At 39.4% G+C, this 22,917-nt stretch overlaps 1 protein-coding gene across 1 annotated transcript; it reads left to right on the top strand.

Moving 5' to 3' along the window:
• Positions 1–13,283: 13,283 nt before the first annotated feature.
• Positions 13,284–16,198, top strand: LOC104595279 (putative inactive receptor kinase At2g26730). Its single transcript, XM_010255951.3, has 2 exons — positions 13,284–15,023; positions 15,327–16,198. The coding sequence occupies exons 1-2, from the start codon at positions 13,739–13,741 to the stop codon at positions 15,986–15,988; spliced, it is 1,947 nt and encodes a 648-aa protein (XP_010254253.1). The 5' UTR covers positions 13,284–13,738; the 3' UTR covers positions 15,989–16,198.
• Positions 16,199–22,917: the final 6,719 nt, after the last annotated feature.

A 22,917-nucleotide genomic window follows, 5' to 3' on the forward strand; every position in this document is an offset into this window, starting at 1 on the left:
GGATAAGCAGGTCTAAAACAGCTGACCTTTATTAATTACTTTTTGGAAAAAAAAAAGACTAAAAAAAGGAACACATGTAATTAAAACATCAGATGGTCATTATCAATATATTGGAGTGTATGGATATTTTAAACCTTAATAGCAAATATAAGAGAGGGATCCATACCCTTTTCATGATTTGAGCTTCTCAAATTGATTGTCTGGTCTATTGTTTGATACGGATTCTAACGACAATTGACAGGTGATGAGTGGATGGGGGTTAGTTAATTATCTTTTGGGCATTCCTTCGCTCTTCCACCCAACAAGTTTCAGCAATGATCCTATCTCTGCAATTTGTTACACTTAAAATTGAACTTCTCTTTTGCTTTCTTTTTGTTTAGTTGAAAATTAATTCTCAAGAAATTCAAATGTTCTGTTTCTTGGTTAATACATACAAGTACAAACCTCTAAGGGGCTGAGATTGGTGAACCTAGCTGGATTATTTCAATCCAACCCTCATGAGGGTGAATTATTGATGATTCTACCACTAATATAGCTTAAAATCAATACACAAGTTAAACACTTGAAATTTTCAAATACCAAGTTTTTCTTTCTTCATTGTTCATTCCAGCAAACCCTAAGCTTTTGCTATTGCAACTCTCAAATAAGAGACAAGGTTTTCTTTTCTTTTGTAATACATCTCAATTCTCAAGGACTAAGATTAATGGACCCATCTGCCCCCACCCCTCATTTGTCAGAAAAGCCATGTCTGCATCTGCATGGAAGAGGACGTACGTCTTTGTGCAGCCTCACTTCCCCACAAACACAAACACAAACCCAAGAAAGTAACACATTGTACTACACATGTACTGCAATTACATGGTGGAACAAAAATCTTTTTGTACTAGAAAATTAACGATCAAATTAATATATATATATATATATATATATATATTAATCTTCCCTTGTCAAATTTCATTAATTAATCACCATCAAACAAATGGTGACGCTGTTTATTACATGGAATATTGGAAGTAACATCAATAAATATCTTCCAAAGAGATTAAGCTTTGATCATCTGATCAAAGTTCAATTTACTACTACTATACAGTAACATGTTTAACGTATGCAGCATTATAAATGGACTAATTAAATGAGTATACACCAGAGCTTTTCATTTGGTTGAGGTTTAATTTCATCACATTTACATGGTATAACAATTGCTGCTATTAGCAGCTCTAATGGTGATGGCCTTCACCGGCGGTGCAGCAACCCGAGAAAGGTCCACGCTTTCCCACCGGCGCTGAGCCGACGGTCGTGGAAGGTTCTCCGGGACGACTATCTCCAAAGAATTCACTCGCCACGGCGGGCACATCCTTCTGTCGCTCCATCTCACCACACCCCGCTTAGCTGCTTTTGCCACGGCGGCCTGCTGCAAGTCCTCGGCCTTGGCCTTGCAGCACTCACCGTCACCGCCCAAGTGTCCCATCTCGCAGCTTACCATGATGCAAGCCATAGCCAGAACACATTGCTTTCTCCATGATCCCTCCTTCGTCGGCCTGCTTAGGTTGAGAAAATTAAACAAAAAGAAGAGAATCAGAAACCCAACGGAAATTAGTCTCTCTCCCCTCTTACCAACGAAATCAAAGATGATGTAAAACAAGACCCATGTTGGCATAATTAAAAGAACACCCACCAAATTCTACCCTTGATTTCTATGAAAAAAAATTGTCGCATACCATGAAATATGATTAGATTTGGAGGGGTGCAACGCCGGAGCTGAGGGAGTGGCCGGAGGAGGCTTGCTGCCTGGAGTGATCGGAGGGGAGAAGTTGAGAAAGCAAGTGCTAGAAACTGCCATCTCCTTCTTCTTCTGTTCGTTATGCTTCAAAATCGTCAGGGTATAAATAGTGTCAAGAGGGGAAAGAATCAACTATCAAGGCAGGAAAGTTGAGTGAATTGCCTAGAGAGAGAGAGAGAGTAATAAAATCTTGAAAAGGGGAAGTGAATGGTCATCTCACGGTATTGAGACAAGGACCTCGACGGCCCATTGCGTGACCAACACGTGGGCTGGGCCCTACAATCAATTTTGCACTTTTATTGCTTGCCGTCTAACAATATACTTCTCCTGTACAACACGATACAAATACAAGTCACGAGAGAGAAGAGACAGTTTGGACTTTGGACTTTGGAGAGGTCAAGAAAAGAAACCCAATAGCCTACGGCCAGCCGGCCCAGCCCTTTTGCTTTTGGGTTGACCCCTTCATAGTTCATACTGCAGTTTATTTTGACCCAATAAGCCCATTCCGTCGTTCTTCCTGTCCTGCTCTTTTTCTTGGGTCTGGGGGTCATCTAATTTCTGAATTGATTCGGTTCATCTTTGAACCTTCTCAGTTGCATAGTTGCGCATATGCCAGAAAAAAATATGGGCCTGGTTCGGACTCAGATCCAGTCCATTGAAACCTTTAAGAGGTTCACACGCCAACTACTAGTACATACAAGACTACAAGTTGAGGTCTTGGCCGGTGGTCCAGGTCTTGGTTGAGTTGAGGTAGCCCATAAGCTATACCAACCAAGGAACATCCAAAATGCATGCATAATCCAGCCTATGGACCTGGAGCCTGGAGCCTGGAGGCTGAGCTGGAGCAAATTGGGGAAAGGTTAGTAGTAGTCACCCACCTCAGTGGGTCCAGTGAATGTGATTTTTGGCCCAACATCTTACATCTCATGGGCCAGCATCGTGCAGATATTTCAGATCTCTAACTTAGAGCCCACCACGGCACCACTCAGATTCAACATCGGTCTAGCCTGACTCTGCATTCACTTGCCTACTTTGGACCCAGGGTGAGAATCTCTCAGAAACCAATTGCAAATTGGTTTTACTTCTAGAGAAAACTGTTTTTAATTGCGACTCAGAAAGGTCACTGGGTCACCAGTTCAATCATCCGGTCTGGTTCGAGTCTTAGAACACTGATTTTTCTTTTTCTTTTATTTATTTATTTATTTATTTTGTTCAGACTTCAGAGAGAGATTTGGGGGGGGGGGAGACATTCACTCCAACTCTTAAAACAACTCTGATCTGATAACCCATTACTAATCCTAATGAAACTAAGCAAGCCAAAGACAAATCCAAGATAAACCCCCAAAATAAAAACATTTTAATTTTGTTCTGCAGATACAACACCATTTTCTCATGCTGTTGTGTGGGTTGAAATTATCTTTTCTGAGAAAATATTATTTAGAAACGTTGTTGTTAGGTAGGATGTTTCCTAGAGCAACAACAATACTTTTTGTTTGGTACCAGTGCTCTATATTTGTTTTCAGCACTGTACTCATTATAGGAAGTCTGCTTCACTGCCACATTACGTTCTTATTGGCAGCAATGGGCTCCAATCTGAAGAAACATAAAATTCGGCGTTGCTTCAAACCACGCTTTCTCGATTTTCAAGACATAACTTGAATCACCGTTTTTTATGGAAAAATAGTTCCAAACATATTGACATTTCCTGGAGCACCGTTTTTTTTTTTATATGACACTAACGTATCACCATTTTCTGGAGCAACGGCATCGTGCCAAACAGACGCCAGATCTAGGTTTTGTTGAAAAATCTAAATATCCTCTAAGTAAAACTCTTCAAACTATTATTCCTAAGACACTAATAAACCAGCTAATAACGATCAAAAGATCCAAATTGACTAAAATTATAATAATCAAAATTATTACATTGCACTGGTTTAAGAATGGAAAAGTAATTACAAGAATGCAAATGCAATTATAAAACCAATAAAGTTTTTTTTTTTTTTTTTCAAAACAAAAAAAGATTGTAAAGTAATTTGATTTCTTCTTACATAGTTTCCTATACTTTTTCCACATTTGCATCAGACATACCCCTAGTCATTTTATATTCACAATACAGTTAATACATGTACAAACTCAAAGAAAACATCAATGCTAACTTCTACACAGTTTTGTCATTTTGGCTCAGTTTGAAAGGAGTATAAATGCAAATTTGTAAAGTAATGTAAAATCTTGTATTTTGTATGTATTTATATTTCTTCCAAACTGAGCCATGAAAGGAATATAAATATAAATTTGTAGAATACAAAATCTTGAATTTTGTATTATTTTATATATATTTGTACTGAGCCTTTGGAAAAATTCCATGTGGAATTCAAAGGGAAGTATAATTTTTGAAAATCACAGTTCTATTGCAAACCGCAGAGAAGGTTGAATTGAATCATGAATCACATAGTTAAATTATAAGACTATTTCTGACTTTCTGAAAAAATTCAAGAAATTAAAAAGCATATATACCGGAAATTTACGTATATAAATAAATGTGATTTTACCCCATTTACAACTCATAGGTACCAATATAACCCACATACAATGCTTATTTAACCTGCATTTGATGGAAAATAAACGCAATAAGATTTTAAAAGGGTCTGAAATAATCTAAATAAATCTTAGTCAAATTTCTGAAACAAGATTCCCTTGAAGGAAATTAAAACAAACAAAGGAATGATAAAGTAGAAATCTAGGACTAAAATTGAATTGATTCATATTGCACAAATCGTATAAATCATAGATTGAATCAAATCATAATATTCAAATAGTAATTGAATCCAAAACAAATAGAAAATCAAAAGAAAACGGATGCGCCACAAAGGGATCCAGAATCCAAAACAAATAGAAAATCGTTGTGCTGCTCATTCCACAAAATCAATTAAAATCATCCAGTTATCTAGCAATCACAACCAAAAATCCCCATTAAACCAAATAAAAAAAAAAAAAAAATCAACCAAACACCAAGATTCCCAATGAAGATCTGAAACGCATTACAGTGAAGAACCAAAGGAGTGAAATAAGAACACTAAAATCTTCTAAATCATCTAAACATGAGAAATAAACAATTACTACTCTGACCAATCGTACAACAATGTGATGGTGACAAGGGAAGCAACAATGTGACGGATGAAGTTCAGCTTGTTAGTGATAAGGAGAGAGGTTCAGTTGAAGCAACAGCAGCAGCGATGAGTTCACAGTGATCGGAGGGTGGTGGGTTTCTCTGTAAGCCTGTATGGTCTTTTCCTGTTTCCTCTAAAAGAATGAAAATTCGAATAATCTTTTTTCTCCCTTCAAGTTCAACAGCCATTGATTTGGCGCGCTTTTTGGCAGTTTTTGCGGCGAATATCGAGGGTAATTTATCCAACGTTGAAAGGACCCAACTGTATCTCGCACATTGACTCGAACTCTCGACGTCTCGAACACCGACTCTCTCTCTGCCTGAAAAGATGGAGAAGCAATGGGCTTATTTCTGCTGTGCCCCCCGGAAACCCTCAAAGCTGTTCTGCAAATCTTTGCTTACGGGCACACAGTATGCAGCAATAATAACACCAAACACAAGAGTTTCCCTTGGTTGTTCTTAAAGCCATGGAACAACGAAACCCCTAGGGCAGAGAATGCAAATGGTGGACAGCGATGGAGGGAAGTAAAGGTGGGGAGCATAATGGCAGCTCGAGTGAGAGTCGGCCTCCGAATCCTCTTGCTGGAGCATATTCTCAGTGTATCAGCAGTAACCGTGTTGCATTATCCTGTAAAAACTAAAAAGTCACTTGTTCGTCATCCATCTCTTGTAAGTCCCTTGCAAAGTTTCTCTTTTAATAATTTGATGAACTAGATTAGCTCTTTTCCTTTGTTGTTCTCATTTTATCAACTTCCACATTTTAGCATGAAATCCTAGATGTTTTCAAGGTTCTCAGTTCCTGCTTGCACTGCGTATGGTTATGTGGTAGTTATTTGATTTCAGAAGCCTTAAGAGGTTCTTTATGATTGCCAATCATAAGTCATAACATGGAGTTTGGACAACAAAACTGTAGCTGGGTTCTTCCAATTTTTTTCTTGCAATAGTGATTCCATCTCACAACTCAATTCTGATTGGACTATCTTTTGCAAAGGAACAACGGGATTTCTTTGTGGATCCTTGCATTTCTTAATAAGTTTCTGACATCTCCAAATCATCTAACATCTAAATTTTTCCTATTGAAATCTATTTCATGAAAAATTTAACCTGGTTCCTTTCAGGTGGATCAAAAAGACTAGTAATTTCTTGTTGATTGGATTATTAGTTATGAAGCACAAGTTGCTAGGTCTCTCATTTTGTCTACTTGAAGTGAAGATTTTACAGCAGAGACCTATAGGAATAGGAGAAAGAGGAGTGGAGAGGTGTTGGGTTCATTGTGGATTCTTGTTTAGGATCGGAAAGGAATTCAACTAAAGTAGCATTTGGGGGCTAAAGTGTGTAGTTCCAATGAAGCCTTGGGGTCATCACTTCCCCCTGTTTTGAAGAGGGGAGATTGATTTCCTTAGGATTTTGAAATGTAATATATTGGAGCTATGAGTTATGAAAGGATGTCAATTAAAAAAGCTGGAACACAACACATACAAGGTCCACTGGGAGCAAAAAATTGAGAATAAAGAGAGGGTCATCTTCTAGTAGTAGAGGAAGAGGAAGGCGGAGTAGGGGATAGAAATGATATTGCTAGGCGGATTCTGTGTGTGTGAGAGGGTGGATATGTGTTCAAGGATCTGAGAGTGAGATATTGATTGAGAGCGCAAGATGAGGGTGATCTTGCAAAGCTGAGCAAACCTCTCATAAGGATCTTGCCTTACAAATGAGTATCGCAGAGAGTCGGTCTTGCAAAGTTAAATAAGAGTCTTTCGAGGCTTGCAGTATCCTGCCAATGGGAGAGAAAAATGATCTTGTTAAACAACCATAAAAAAAACCATGATCTTGCTAAACCAAGTGAGATCCAATAACAACAAAGCAAAGGATCTTGCGGATTGAGATTAATACGATCTCGCTAAGCCTAGCTAGATCCAAAGTCAAGGAGTAAGTGATCTCGTTAAGAGGAGGAGTCTTGCCATAGCTCATGTTAAAGGGGTCTCATGTGAGACCCATATTGAGGAATCAGTGTTTAAGAGCACGCTTGGAGTGAAATGCGTGACTGTGTCAAGGAAACCATGATCGGTTGTACCTGGCGTCAATAAGGACACACATCATTCCCCAAGTGACTCCCAAGAACATGGTCTAACGACCTCATGGTCCCTGGGACACATGTCTACCAGGAAGAAAAAGATGGGATCTGCTCACCGCACGTTTGTGATGTGGGCAATGGTTAGCAAACTGACATGTGGAGGGAATGAGCAACAAGTGTGGACCGAATTCCATGCAATTGAATCATTATCTCATGCAACAGAAGCATTACGTGTTTAGCTCTCGTTACTTGTTTGTTTAGATTAAATTATTATTTTGTGATTATCCTTGTTAGTTATTGTCCCTGTTTTATCAGTTGTAACCCATCAATAAATTGCATGAGAAAATAAAATGATTTTATCGATTGAATCAATTAAACTTTGAACCACTGGAGGTTAGAGATCCCTCAAAGAATCTCAATTTTTAGTCTCTCTCTTCTCTGGTTTATTCACCATAGGTAAGACCAAGGATCAGGTGCCCATACCGAATGGTATCAAAGCCTATAATATGCCTCCCAGTTGCAATCGTGCGGCGCAGTTGGTGATGTCAGTATTGTAGTGTTCGGCCGGGATTAGGTGGACTAGTGCAAAGTCAGCCTGTGTGGGCACCAGGAACTGTGGAGCATGGTGGGATGTTATGATTCTTTTGTCCCATATTAGTACTTTAATAGTATGGGATGCTAATGTGAGGCATCCCACATCTATACTATGGGATGCTGTTGTGAGATATATATATATATATATATATATATATATATATGTGCTTGGGTTCCCTCCCTCTAATAGTTAGCTTTTAGAGGTGAGTTATCCTAAGGCACATAACAGTTCCTTAAAGAAAGGAAAGTTCTGGAATATTTGAAGCCATGCACATTGCATGGTTCCCCTGTTCTATAAATAGGGGGTGTGATCCTTGGTGAGTGGATCCTTTCTTCAGCCATTTATCACCCTTAATCCCTTCTGTTACTAAGCTTTTCCACAACCTTCTGCCCTTAGCTCTCTTCATCCCTAGGCATTCTTGATCCCAACTCCAGAACCTACAGACCATCCTCATCTAGTCGGCTTACATTGTGAATGGGATGTCTGCTTCTACTGTTTTGAGGGTTTTGGGTGATTGTTGATTTTGTTGTTGTCTCTTTTCTTTTTTCCTAGGTTTTGCTTTGCTGATTTACCACTGTAGGTAGGCTAGGAGGGAATTTTTGTAGATTTGTGTATGGGCACACCGCAAAGAGCTGGGGATGCATAGGGTGTGGCCTTTCTTCTTTCACTCTTTGTTTTCTTCGAGTTTTATTTTATTTTATTTTCTACTTGGACTGCAAAGCCTGCATACATCTTGTATGCCTTTCCTTTCAATGAATTTAATTGTTTGTATAAAATGTCCTATCTTGTTGTGCGACCAGAATATCGATCATGCGTGGGTTTTGATTGATCAAAGCTCTTTTCATATCATATCTTTTCGGCATCATTGATTTTTCCATTAATATATTATACTTTTCGAAATTCAAGAAAATTCGTTTTTCCAATTTGTTAAAAACAAAACAATTTCTAACTCTATTGAGATAAATGTACCATGTGATCCAAGTGGGATCAACCGATCTACAAATTAAACTCTAAATAAAAAAGTTTAAAATAAATAAAATAAAAATTATGAATATGGTAAAAACTGAACAAAATTGTTAAGAGTTTTTTAATCCAAGCACTTATAAGTCATTAAATTTCAATAGTTAAGTTGTGTATGATAATAAGAATATTCACTTAAAAATTATAAATTATTTTTATATTGAAAACAGACTTGAATGTGTACAAATCAAGTGGAAGGATTTTATTCGATGTAAAATAGAAAATAAAATGGAACTTAAAAACATAGGATTCATATTAAAACAAATATCCATATAATAAAGAAATAAATATGTAAATTGGGTATGAAAGAAATAAACTTTATTCTAAAATGCACAAAACTTGAAAAACAATACAAAAGAAACCAAAGAGAATAAGAAAATATTTATAGTGGTCATAAAAGAAGAATTATGTGTCCTAGCAGGGTGATATGAACTGTTCGATTGGTTGGTGACCGAGAAATAAACCCAAGAGTTATGGAGCTTGTCCCTCTTTTTGCTTTTTCATCTTGTTGAAGGATGGGTTGGCCATACAACCTGTACTTTATTCCCGGAAAATACGGTAAAGAAAAAAGAAAAGAAAAGAAAAAACAGTTGTTTGATTTGTTACATGTATAGATGAGCCTTGCTGACAAAGGGATTAGACCTATTCGTGTGGGCTGGGCTAGGGCTCGGCTTTTGTCAAATTTTGAATGGGTCTGGCTCGAGTTCAATACAGTGTAAGTCAGGCCCAAAGCCCGACCTATGAACAAGTCTAAAAGGGATGTATAAGGTAGAATAATTCTTCTAAAGAATGTAATAACTTGTGATTCTTTTACTGCCAGACATATGGTCTGGGTCTATATCCCTTGTTTCTGTTGCAACTTAAATGGTGTTTGGTTCCATTAATTCTCCAAAGCTCCTTTGAACTCAATGGTAATTATTAAAACATTTCTAGGTTTATTATTAATTTCTAAAATGTTCCTAAGTTTTTTCAAATTCATAAAACCCTAGGATTCCATAATCCCATTTTTAAAATATCCCAAATTCCCATAATTTCATTTTAAAATTCTCTCAAATTTTCATAATCTCATTTCTAAAATTCCCTAAATTTTGATATATTTTTAGCTGGCTGCTTTAGGGCAGTGAAAATTTGGGCATTCCTTGTTTCCAATGGGGAATGGGTGTCCCACCTCTAACCCGCCCCATTTTCATTTCTACATTGCTATCAAAAAATCGGTGCTAGCTCAATGCCAATGTCAAAATGACATTTCCCCAATGATAAGGCATTCTTTTACTATTTGGCTTATGTGGCACCTAGCTGTCATAAAATTAGAATAAACGTTTTATTCTGATTTTCAAAAAAAATTATATAAAACTTTATTTTTTTGCTTTTCTATAAAGAGAAAATTCTCGATAGGTACCTGTACTTTATGCCAAGTGCCAATTTACTAACTAAACTTTAAAATGAAATGCAATAATATAATACCCGGACTTTCATAATCTGATACCTATACTTAATGGACCATCAGTTATGTATATCACTTAATCTCATGTACGATTTAAGATTTTTTAAAATGCCAAAATTACCCTTAAAAAATATACTGTTCATCATCTTCTTTTTCAAGAAAATGAAATAGAATCCAAGAGGCTCGCCGTTGGATGCGGCATATCTTCATCCAGTCTTCTCCTGCTTCTTTCTTACAACGTTCTTCTAGTAGATGACAATGATAAATCTCCAACTTCTGTAGCGATGTGAGACGTTGCAACTCGACAGGAATGGACATAATAAAGTAGCAAAAACGGATCCCCAAGGTTTGAAGTGCCGTTAAATTTTCCAGATCACTGGGGAGTGACTCAAAAAGTGAAGACCATATAGTCGATACCTTTATTTTGTTATTTGACGGTAATGATCTTGAAAAACCACCTACGTCACCTTCTAACTCCAACTCTTCAAGCTGTTGTAGAAGACATGGCAATGGCGAAAATGGCGTCCAAGTCAACTGAGGACAGTTCTTGATGTACAGTGTTCTTAGTGCTTCAGCCGAGAAAAACAGAGGGGGCAGCTCTTTTAACTTGGGGGCATTTGTCAAGCCGCAACTAAGTCGGGCATTCCCATCTCCATCTCTCTCTGTATTTCTCTCTCTTGGGGCTCTGTTCATCACTGCTACTAATGTTGGGTGAAGAGACGGGCTTTGCGATGAATGTTGGCTCGTTGTCTCCGGGCATGAGGACGACAACCCTATACTCGGTGTCGGGCGGTGGGCTGGTGGGCTTTGTTGTTTTCTCCTCAGTTTCATCTCCATTCCGTCGGCCAACACCGCCGTTGCTGCATCGGCTGCCTTCCTCCACTGCTCTGTCTGCACCCTCAACTTCTTCTGGTGTTTCTAAATCACAACGGAGATGTACCTACTGATCCACATGTTCCACTTCCCGCTTCAGGTCTGATAGTGTTCCCAGTCCTCTGCCGCATTAAAGTTGTTCAACGATGCTAGACAGGTGGTGGTCAAAACAGATGAAGGTAGCCTAAAGTGGTCAGGTCATCTGGTGTTTCTTCAGAGCGGATTCCTCCTCCATAACTAGACAGGTGGTGGTCAAAACAGATGAAGGTAGCCTAAAGTGGTCAGGTCATCTGGTGTTTCTTCAGAGCGGATTCCTCCTCCATAACTAGAAAAAGAAGCAGGCTTCACCGCTGCTCCTTCACCTTCTTTTTCAAGAGCTCGTTCTCTTCCCGAACCATGTCCAATTGCTTCTCTTTCTCTGTCAACTTCTCTTTAAGCAAGTTGATCTCGTCAATCATCACAGTCGAGTTATCCAATGTTGATTTTCTCATTGGGTTCATAGGTTTCCCCTGGAGGAGGAGAAGAGGTATGGTAGTGAGAATATTCTATCCCCCGAATCCGGTGGCAGTAGATGCAGGCAGATGAGTTTCATGGTTTCGTTCTTATAGAGGAGGAGGAGTTTCACGGTGGCATAGCGGCCACGTTGGGGCGGTGTTCAACGAAGGAGACGATAAACAGTGACGGTGAACAGTAAAAATTAAATAAAATTTAAGGGACATTTGTGTCTTTTTCATGATACTTAACGGTAAATTTACGCCAGATACTAAATTGTCCTAAAATGAAAGTTTGAGTACAAAATTGGCACTTGGCCTAAAGTACAGAATACCTATCAAGAATTTTCCCTTTTATAAATGGCAATGAAAGTAAACAGCCCCTTAACCATCTGAATTTAAGTTCTGTTCCCGGATTAGCTTGGATCACTTTGGGATTAGACCTGTAGCCATGTGCCCATGATAGAGCTACAACATTGTATAGCAGCCTGCCTAATAGCCTATACAACTTATTTTAATTTCTAATGGGTGTGGGGGAGGGGTCAGGGGTAAACTGCACCCTATGATTGACATGTGGGCTGTGCTTATTGTGTTGGGCCTGGTTGGTCCACTAGCAAAAAGCCGAACCTCTTTAATTTGTCTGTCTGAAACAGGTCTAAGAAGTCAGGGCCATTTGATTGATGATGATCCTCCAGTTGTTCACTTGTTTGATTGATAAAGATGATCTTCCATTCCATTCCTCTGCTTCAAAAAGATGGCCCATTCACTGGACGGCCCATTACTATTTCAATGAGCTGGGGGCCTTGCCATGCCAGATTGTGCTGATTGATGAACAAAAAAAGGCTGAGTTGGTCATAATCAGGGGACAAAACCACTTTTGCGTTGAACCAAAAAGCAAAAAAATAACCACTTTTGCATTTATTATTATATAAACCATGTGATATAATTAAGTGGCTAGGCCACGTAATATCAGGATTATCTGGCTTCCTCGCTTTAATGCTGCACCTGCACGGCTCCACCCCACGAGGAGGGCCGTTGCGGCTTGGTAGGCCCCACCTTTCCCATTATCTGGTGCTGCAGTGCTGCGTCTTATATTATTATAATACGGCTTGCCATGGGGTTTTAGTTTTACACTTTTGCCCCAATCCAACCCGACCCGAACCATTTAAGCTCAGTTGCCTTGTCGCTAAAAGGATGAATCGGATTCTGTGTGGCTCTTCTCTGTCTTGTTCTTTTCTTCTCTTTAAAGCAACAACGTAACTTTGCCATCGATGCAAACCCAACCATGATTTGCGAAATGGGGTCCCACCACCTTGTCAGTCAACGATACAACTCCGACGAGCGATCTCAGCCATCCATCCACCGTAGGTTAGATGGGGATTACTCATGCCTTCACATGATTGCTGCTGGGAGGGTAATAAAGCAAGCAAGAGTGCAAGAGGGATTTGCGGCTTGCGGGGACACAGTCACACAGGACAGAGGACACGGCTGAGCTGAGCGATGTTTGTGCAATTGTGCGATTAAATAAGAACACAATCAAACCGGCGAAATGCATCGATATCATTGCTGCCATTTGGCATCGCATCATTACCCGATACCGATACTGTACCGGCCGCTACAATCTCATCTCAACGTAACCCAATTAAACGACCAAGATGAGGACACGTGTAAGATTAAGACATTTGATTGATACAGATACACCGTGGAATTTCAATCCTGAATGGGTCAACTGTGTTAATTACTCTCTTAGCACTAATCTGTACCGACGTACCGTTCGCTTTGCTGGGGTCCACACGGCACTGTTTCAATCTGTTATCTTCTGATGTGGATAATTATAAAACAAATACCAGTTCAATTCAATCACTGAGACCAAAGAAACTGGACTCCAGACTCCAGAGAGAGAGAGAGTAGTATTACTGTTTACGTCTTTTCTTTTTCTCTAATCTCTGTTTTCATGGCTTCTCGTTTCTTTTTGATTATTCTACCAGTGAAACGTTTCTACTGCCAGTGCCAGTGAGGCAGCACGACCCCTTCCCGTTTCCAGCTTTTCGCTTTTTTTCGACCTCGTGACACCTATCACTCTACTATTGCTTTCTCTCTCTCTCTCTGTTTCTCTGTCTCTCGCCTCTTTTCTCTTTCTCCGTTCCAGGCTTCCAGTAAAGCAGCTTCTCTCTCCTTCACATGGCTCGTCGCCGGGATGCCGCTCTGCATCGAACCCAGAACCGCCGTCACGAGCCGCCCCTGCAAGTCATCTAATACAAACAAAATCCTGTGCATCTCTCGCCGGAGACGCCTCCAATGGCATTGTTATCGGATTCTTGTTTCTTTGTCTTTTTCATCTCGTTACTGCTCTTGGGTCGTCGAGTCCATCCCGAGCCGACACAGGACAAGCAAGCGCTCTTAGATTTCATCTCCCTAACCCCTCACGCGAATCGCCCTCAATGGAATTCCTCCGCCTCCGCCTGCTCTTGGGTCGGAGTTGAATGCGACGCCAACCAGTCGCATGTCGTCGTCCTCCGTCTCCCCGGTGTCGGTCTTGTGGGTCCGGTCCCGCCCAACACCCTCGGCCGTCTCTCCCAACTACGCGTTCTTAGTCTCCGGTCCAACCGTCTCTCAGGTGAGATCCCTGCTGATTTCTCTCAGCTGAAGCTTTTGCACAATCTGTATCTCCAGCACAATCTCTTCTCCGGTGAGTTCCCTTCAAGTTTGACTCAGCTGACTCGGCTGACACGTTTGGACCTCTCCTTCAATAACTTCACCGGGAAGATACCGTTTTCTATCAACAATCTTACGCGTTTGACCGGACTGTTCCTCGAGAACAACAACTTCTCCGGCAGTCTCCCCAGCATTAATCCCGCCGGTTTAGTCAACTTCAATGTGTCTAATAACAATCTCAATGGTTCCATCCCCGATACCCTAGCGAAATTCCAGCCGGATTCGTTCTCCGGCAATCCAAACCTATGTGGCGGACCGTTGAGCCCCTGCAACCCATTCTTCGTCTCCCCGGCTCCGTCGCCGACATCAAACGTCTCAGTAGTAGGAAAGCGGTCTAAGAAGCTCTCTACAGGGGCAATTGTCGCGATTGCTGTTGGGGCGGGCATAATTCTCCTTCTTTTGCTTCTGCTTCTTTTACTCTGTTTGCGGAAGCGGCAGCGGAAAGAAAACACCGCGAAGCCTCCAAAGGCGGCACCTCGATCGGTGGTTACAGAAGCGGGCACTTCGTCATCGAAGGACGACGTCGCTGGTGGGCCAGCGGAAGCCGAGAGGAACAAGTTGGTGTTTTTCGAGGGTGGGACTTACAATTTCGACTTGGAGGATCTGTTGAGAGCTTCGGCCGAGGTTTTGGGGAAAGGTAGCTTCGGTACTTCGTACAAGGCGATACTGGAAGAAGGGACGACAGTGGTGGTGAAGAGACTGAAAGATGTAGCAGTGGCGAAGAAGGAATTCGAGATGCAGATGGAGGTATTGGGGAAGATTAAGCACGAAAAAGTGGTTCCTCTCAGGGCTTTCTACTACTCCAAGGATGAGAAGCTACTCGTCTACGATTTCATGCCCTCTGGAAGCTTATCTGCTCTTCTACACGGTATCATTTCAACTCTGATTTTCTCTTCTCTCTCATTCAACAGTAGAAACCTTGAGCTGTTACAGTCATGGAAATTGTTTTTTTTTCCTTAATTTTTCTTTTAAATATTACCAAATATATCAACAAAATCAAAATGCAGCAGACTGGGAATGTGGGTAGTTTAGTATTCCGGAACGGTTCGTTTTTGTCCACCGAGTCACCGACCGACATCCCCTTGGTTCTGTGTTGTATTTTTTTTTAGTTTTCGAAAAATTCCAGAGAATATGAAATGACCGGAAGATTTGGTAAACGGTGATGTTACAGGGAGCAGAGGTTCGGGCCGTACGCCATTGGACTGGGACAACCGGATAAAAATAGCTTTAAGTGCCGGGAGAGGCCTAGCCCACCTACACGTGTCGGAGAAGATCGTGCATGGCAACATCAAGGCGTCCAACATTCTTCTCCGGTCCGACCTGGAAGCATGTCTCGCCGATTTCGGACTGAACCCTTTGTTCGGCTCAGCCGTGCCTCCGAACCGGGTGGCGGGCTACCGTGCGCCGGAAGTGGTAGAAACCAGGAGGGTGACGTTTAAGTCGGACGTGTACAGCTTCGGCGTGCTGTTGCTGGAGCTGCTGACGGGCAAAGCGCCAAATCTGGCGTCGTTGGGAGAGGAAGGGATTGATTTGCCGAGGTGGGTCCAGTCGGTGGTGAGGGAAGAATGGACGGCTGAGGTGTTCGATGTGGAGCTGATGAGATACCATAACATCGAGGAAGAGATGGTGCAGCTTCTCCAGATAGCTATGGCGTGTGTGTCGATAGTACCGGCTGAGAGGCCTCCCATCGAGCAAGTGGTGCGGATGATAGAGGATATGAATCGGACGGAGACTGATGATGGCCTGCGACAGTCGTCTGATGACCCCTCGAAAGGATCAGACGGTCACACGCCTCCCCGGGAGTCACGGACGACGCCTCCAGCCACACCTTAGAAGTTGAAAAAAAAACATGGTAAAAAAATGAAATTGGGTTTTAATTGTTTCTAATTTGTGGGTAAGTTGAGATTATTTTTTTTTACTTTTTATTTATTTGTTTTTTTTTTCAATTTGTGATTTTTATAGAGTTTGAATTGTTTGGGGGGAGTGGGGCGTTCCATTTGATGGGTTCAGTTTGTTTTATATTAAAGATTTTTTTTTTGTTGAGTCTTTGGTCTTTAATTCCTTTTAACAGTCGAGTGCATGCCACGTGGCGAAGTTGGTAACTACGAAGTTGATAAGCTGGCAAATTTATATGTTATAATTTGAGAGAAGGAGATTTTTGAGGATCCAAGTTGGACAGTCTGGGCTGTCAGCAGGGGAACGGGATCTGCTCCTCACGCATGACACGTTAGTTTACATTTTACACAGTTTTTGTGGGAGTGGCGTGTGAGGAGGGAGTTAATGGGAGACAGCTTGGCTCTCTCAGCTTTCGCTTTGAATTCTTTCTTTCTTTTTTTCCTTTGCTGACACCCAAAATGTTACAGGCTCTGCTCTTGAGTTTTGACTGACAGATTGACAGATTTGTCAGCCACGCCAAGCCAAGCCAAGCCAAGTCAAGTCGCCAAACAGCCTCTAGTGTGGGACCCACCCACCAGTTCCTGCCGGGCCCACCACCCACCTTTTCTTGAGTTTTGAGCACGAGACGATTAGACGAACTGCTATTCACTCTTCAGTGTTCAGTGTTCAGTCTTCATTTCATGATTAAACCGAGGAGCGTGATCTTATTGTGTCTGTTGTTTGTTCGGGCATAAAGCCCCACAAAACGCGTCACTGCGAGGCCTGGGCCCATTTAACTTGCCTTGTTTCATGCGATTAGGACCCTGGGCTGACGTAAATTGCTATGTTTCATGCGATTAGGACCCAGTCCAAGGTCGTCTTATTTTGGAGGGTAGTGACTCAGTTAAGGTTAAGGGCCTCAACTTCTTTTTTTCAATTACTCTTCACCAAAATATATATATATTTTTTCAAGTACAACAACCAAGTACATTGAACAACATCCAAGCCCCTTTAACCCACGTTAGTGTGAATGGTAAAATTATCAAATTGTCCATGGTCCGTAAGGTCAGTCTAGTAGAACTGAAAAAGCCCGTTGTGGGTAGATTTGGAATTTTGAAATGTTTCAGGATACATACATGATATCATGCGAATCGGGTAAGAGAGGGAATATACTTACGGTTGGACTTAAGTGTTGATTTTTGTTTGAAAGTTTTGCAGGCCCTTAAGTGTCATTACACTAAAATACAAGATGCCTTACCTATAATTTTCCCAAAACAAAATTGTATCATCATTCAATTAAGGTCTCCAATTTGGAGGCAAGGATTGAGACTGCAAGATGATGACTTTGCCAAATGTCAGTGTTCCGCACACTGAATTTTAAAAGGGCCGCAAATGGAAATTCAATAATCTGAATCCGAATCCAAATTCGATCACATTAGGGAGAAAGAATGTGTTGAGGAAAAAGTTTTAACAAATATTGTAAAATTTCTGAATAACTTTTTTATTTAAAAAAAAAAAAAAAGAACTTCTGTTTCTCTTATTTTCTGTCAAACCAAATACAGCCTTATGTTGATTATTCATGATATATTATATCAAACACATTTCATTTCTAGTTCATTCTGTCAACAGGTTGGATCAGGATTCAAGCCAATTTGGGTCAAAGACCAATAACCAACCCAATTATTAATCAGGACTATTGGGTGTGCCCAATAACACCCCACTTTACAACTCTACTCCCAACTTCTAATTTCAAAACAAACATGCTCATTTATTGAATTGGCACAACCAAAATCGATCCCAACCCAATTAGAATCAGGAGAAATTATGTAGAACTAGACCCCATATGATAGGATTGGTTCAGTCTGACCCATTGCTGCCCTTACTTCTAGTATGTTAACAAATTAAACTTCAATCCCTAGATTTTGGTCAAACAAGATGTGGTTAGAATCAAATTTCAGTGAAATGGTTAGGGCTGCAAATGGCATCTGATTGTCCAAATTCCATTAAGGGTGATTTGAATTCAATCTGTCCATAATTGGATCGAATATGGATCCACCCTATGTGATCTATATGCTCATATATACTTAAAACTTGTATATTATCTATTAGTATAGTTGGTTAGAATGATGTGCTTTTACTAAATTATCATAGGTTCAACTTTTAAGCAAATAATTTTCAATTCATTTTGTTCATGAAGAAGAAGTCAAAGTCATTTCTAGTTCATTTTAACAAAATATATAACATTTTGATAATTCTTTGTTTAATTTATTATATTATTTTTATCCAATTGCAATTCAAATATAAATGAACCAAATTTAGATCTACCTATATCCAATTTAATTCAATCTGTGTGCAGCCTAAAAATGGTGTATGTTGATGCTTTTAGGATTTTCCTATGGAAACCTTGTTGAGTGGCATGTGCAAAATGCACAAGCAAGAGGACAGATAGAGGAAGAGATGAAGAGAGTGCCAAGAGAGGAAAATAAATAGAGAGACAAAATTAAACGGATTAGGTTTTTCGTATGATGACATGGACATGAAGCCAAGGCAAGTATCGGCATTATATAGTAAAGATGATTCGAAATTCCTCCTCATTGCTTGTGGGAACCTTCAATGAAGGATTGGGTCAGATGTGAGGAGCAGGTGCCGAGTAAGCTCAAGTTAAGAGTGTTTTTTGTTCTTTCTTCTTTTGGCTCCTACGTTTGGATGTTTTCTCTTCTCATGTTATGTTTGTTTCTACTTTGTTTTCTCAAAAATTATCAAAAAAGAAGATGGCTAGAATTAATTTCTGATCTTTGAAAAGCAAATTAATTCTAAAAATGTTTATTATATTTATAATTATACCCTTTATTAAAATACTAGTGTAAGAGCATATATTATGTAAATGCATTAACATTAACTATATATGATATATGGTGTTTGAATTTAACTTTCATGATTTGCACAAATGCCAAGGTAAGTATCCGTCTTTATATAGTATTAGATTATATATATGTATATATATATATATATATATATATTCATAATACATTATATATTTGTATAATATAATAATACAAACATAAGTGTCTATGTGTGTGTTATGTGAAACTCTATGGTCAATCACTATGTTGTCAAAGGGCAATATTATTCAAATAACCTCTTGGAGCTGTTTGATACATGGCTAATTTACTTTTAAGAGCCTGTTTGAGAGGGATGAGCTGAAGAGTTGGCTAAGCTGCTTTGCTTTTACACCAAACAAAGCTTATAGACCCATGAAGCAAGCAAAAAAAAATAAAAAAAAGAGCAAGAATCCAGAAGCTTTCAACCTTTCAACCTCTCAAACAGACAATAAAACACAAATTGCAGCCATTCAATTAGAATCTAAGTACTTTTTGTGCATGGATGTTCATGTACAAGCAATTCTGACCATATGCTTAGAAAAGAGAAATATAACCAATTTCAAGAAAATCTTTATTGGGTTTCCATTCATATTACGAAAGAAAAAGTAAAATAAAATAAAATATAAGTTTATTGGGTTTCTAGTTCAAACACAGAAAATAAGTTGGTATAATACTCTCATATGGGTTTTGTAATTCAGACCCACATGTTTTCTTTTCAAAAAGTGCTCTCACTTTTTTTGGACCATGGCCCATCCAAAACACACCCATCAGCAGAGACCACCACCAAAAATTTAAACATCTGCAAAAGAACATTTTCAGAATGTTTAACCAAACAACTATCTGATCTCTGAAGAACAAAATCTGCAGAGGTCAGAGGTCTAGTCTGTGTTTGTTTATTATCCAAATAGAAATAAAACTTTTCCAACTGAAATATTTCAGTTATTATTTATATCAATTTTGCAGTGAAAACTTTGTTTTTCACCCCTAATTTGTTTTGGTGTATTCACTCTAACAGAACAAGTTTACACTCATTTTACATTGAAGCAAATTGAGAAGAAAAAAAAAAGAAAAAAGAAAAAACAATTTGGTGGAAAGTGGAAACCCCCCTCCTCATATGGGGGGCATAACAAGATGAGATGGCTGTATGATTGCAAGAGGTGATTAGCTGGAGGCAATTTTTGCATTCTCCTAAAGTGGGATTTGAGAATTATAGAATCAAAGGGCCCCAACTTAGGGGGAGTGGGAGGGATTCACATTATAATTTTCTCCTTTGCCTTTTGCCCTAATAGATTCCCTTCATTGAATCCTCACTCAAAGCCAAATGGATTTCACCCAAATTCAATTATAAAGTTGGATTGATTAGACTAGCATTATTTATGGGGCTGTAATTAAAATGGAAAGGAATCAAATTGGGTTGGGTCATAGTTCAACCCGATTATAAATAGATACATTTGAAGGATCACCCCATCACATTTTTCTTAATCGGACCATATCCAATCCGGGTCATGATCCGACCCTGGTGACAACCCAATTTCAATTTGTTCTGTGATTACTGTAAGAAGCAATTGATGATGCCGATATCCCAGTAAAACCGTCCCCACTACAATTATTTCCACAAAGAGGGAACAATCCTCTGTGTTCTCTTCTCCATTTATAGTTATTGCTTATTTTGATTTGACGTAAAACCGTTTTCTATCACTATATTCCTCGTCTCTACTCTCTACTTGCCCCTTCTTACATCCTACATGCTACGAAATTCTCTATAGTTCTACTCGTTACTCTGGGCCAATCATGTTATGCCACATCATCTCACAGGTCAAGCTGATGTGCTGTGTCAAGATTGGCCCAGTATCCTCCAGTTCCAGCAGAGGATTAGACTGCTGTCTATATTCATGCATCTAAAATCCTGAAATTACTCCCTACTAAAGAATCCTTTTTGCCGAAATCTCTTTTAGCCCCTGTTTGGGAATGTTTATTGGATAATTAATTGCTTATAAGTGTTTGGTGAAAAGTGCTTCTTTCAGATGAGGTGTTATAGGTACTTTGAAAATTACATGATGGGCCAAGATGGGTCCAAAACAAAATAATAACTTTAAAAGAAAAAAGTCCGTATTTTGAACTTATTCAAAACATGTTTATTTCCGGAGGAAAAGTGTTTATTTCCCAAATGCATATAAGTGCTTATTGGTATAATTCTGGCCTAAAACAGTAAAACAGTGATTTTTCCAATGAATGCTTAAAAATAAGCACTCCTAAATGGGGTTTGACTCGGTGTTCCCATGCCACTACATGAACGTGGCCAGCAATCCAAACTCTGCAATCCACACCTTTATTAATTCGGGATCTCTATTTCCCCTCTTTTGGGTTGAAAAGGACATGACAGCGTGTTTTAGGGGTAGCATGGATGCAGAAACTGAGAGCAATGAGAAAAAGCAAAGGTGGTAGGTAAGGCTTTTGAAGCTGAACCTTCATCGGTCTCTGAGAACTTTGGGAAATTTATGGATGAAAAACCCATCTTCATGTTCATTAAATTGACATTGTTTTCTAAGCCACTGATTCAATGAGCTTTTTCTGAACCAGTTGATTGATGGGCCCACTCTAATATCCCTGCATTGACAAACGTATTGAATAAGAAGCGGAAAGAAATTTCAAATTTAAAGTGATTGATTTGGACATTGTGATGAGAAAGCTAAGGATATCAAATTGCCCCTGTTTGGGCAGTTAACATGAAATATTTTCTGGAGCACCAATCACAGGTTTTTGAATGATCAAATGGAACCCTTTTGTTCTCTCGTTTTAAGCCAAAGTGATAATTCCCTTTCAAGGTTTTCTTAGGTGGGACCCATCCAATGATGTGTCGTGATGTTCTGAATATTTGCCACCTGGTAAGTTATGAGATCCGAGGCTGTGACTATCGGTCCTGTTTCTCTGAGCTGAGCCCGTCCCTTTCTGTTTTGTTTCTTCTAATCATTTCTATATGCTATTAAGGAGTTGTTGGTGAGCTTAGGTATATAGATGCCCACTGCATTATAGGGAATGAAAGCTTCTACTTGAGAACGTCCAATTTGATATGAGAAAGAAGAGTAAATTTCAATCTAGCACGCAAGGAATTACTCCTTTCTCAAACCAAGACAAAACAGGAAAGAAAGAAATGAGGCAAATAGAGGAGTTCTGGTGAGTGAGTACAGAGACAGATAACCTTTGAGTAGAGCTCAAGAAAAGTAGTTCTGGCCCTTTCCTTCAATGTTCAGACTGCAAGCAAGGCTTCTGAGGTTTCAAATCTAATGGTAATCAACCACGCAAGCCCTATGGGTTATACAGTTACATCCATGAATTAGAATTTCGTTATGCCTCATACCTCTTGTTTTTTCTTTCTTTTTTTTCTTTTTAATTTTATAGGTATCATACACTAATGCAGATATAAGTGTATCGTACCAATATTTTAATCCTTAGTTATATGGGTTAAAATATAAAAGTAGGACTTAATAAGAAACATTGAAATTACTCAAAGATTTAGGATCTGATATTTGATAATATTTTCATAAAGCTCGTGTTTGTAGATGTCCATTTGATTTGTTTTGGTTGGAGGCAAGATGCCCATTTGTGGAATATAACTTATTCGAAGAGAAGACAATGATAAATAAAGAATTCATTGCGGTGGTGGATGAAAAGGATAGTGAAAGAGAAGACAATGGCGAGAATCCACAACCAAAAGTTATAGCCAAAGACATGTCTACTGTAGTCCAAATAGTCAGACAAAGAGAAGAAAGGATTAGTAGTTACAATTCCTGGTACTCTTACCCTTCTCAGAAATTTATGAAGTGCAATAATGCACGAGATAGCTCAACAGAATCAAATATCACTACTTCAAAAGGTTAAAAACTTTCAATTTCATAGATTAAGTTGAGATAAAGCCCTGAAAGTTTATTCATTGGTAAGCCAAGTTGAAATGTATTTGTTTGGTGGTTAGATTGAAATGAGGATAGTTTCAATAAGAACAATCAT

The sequence above is a fragment of the Nelumbo nucifera genome, chromosome 2 (assembly GCF_055504915.1).
Source record: "Nelumbo nucifera cultivar China Antique chromosome 2, China Antique-T2T, whole genome shotgun sequence".
Classification (NCBI taxonomy): Eukaryota; Viridiplantae; Streptophyta; class Magnoliopsida; order Proteales; family Nelumbonaceae; genus Nelumbo; species Nelumbo nucifera.

Coding starts and splice junctions, on each gene's coding strand:
- LOC104595279 (XM_010255951.3), top strand. CDS start 13,739: ATGGCATTGTTATCGGATTCTTGTTTCTTTGTCTTTTTCATCTCGTTA. Junction 15,024..15,326: donor CTTATCTGCTCTTCTACACG/GTATCATTTCAA, acceptor GTGATGTTACAG/GGAGCAGAGGTTCGGGCCGT.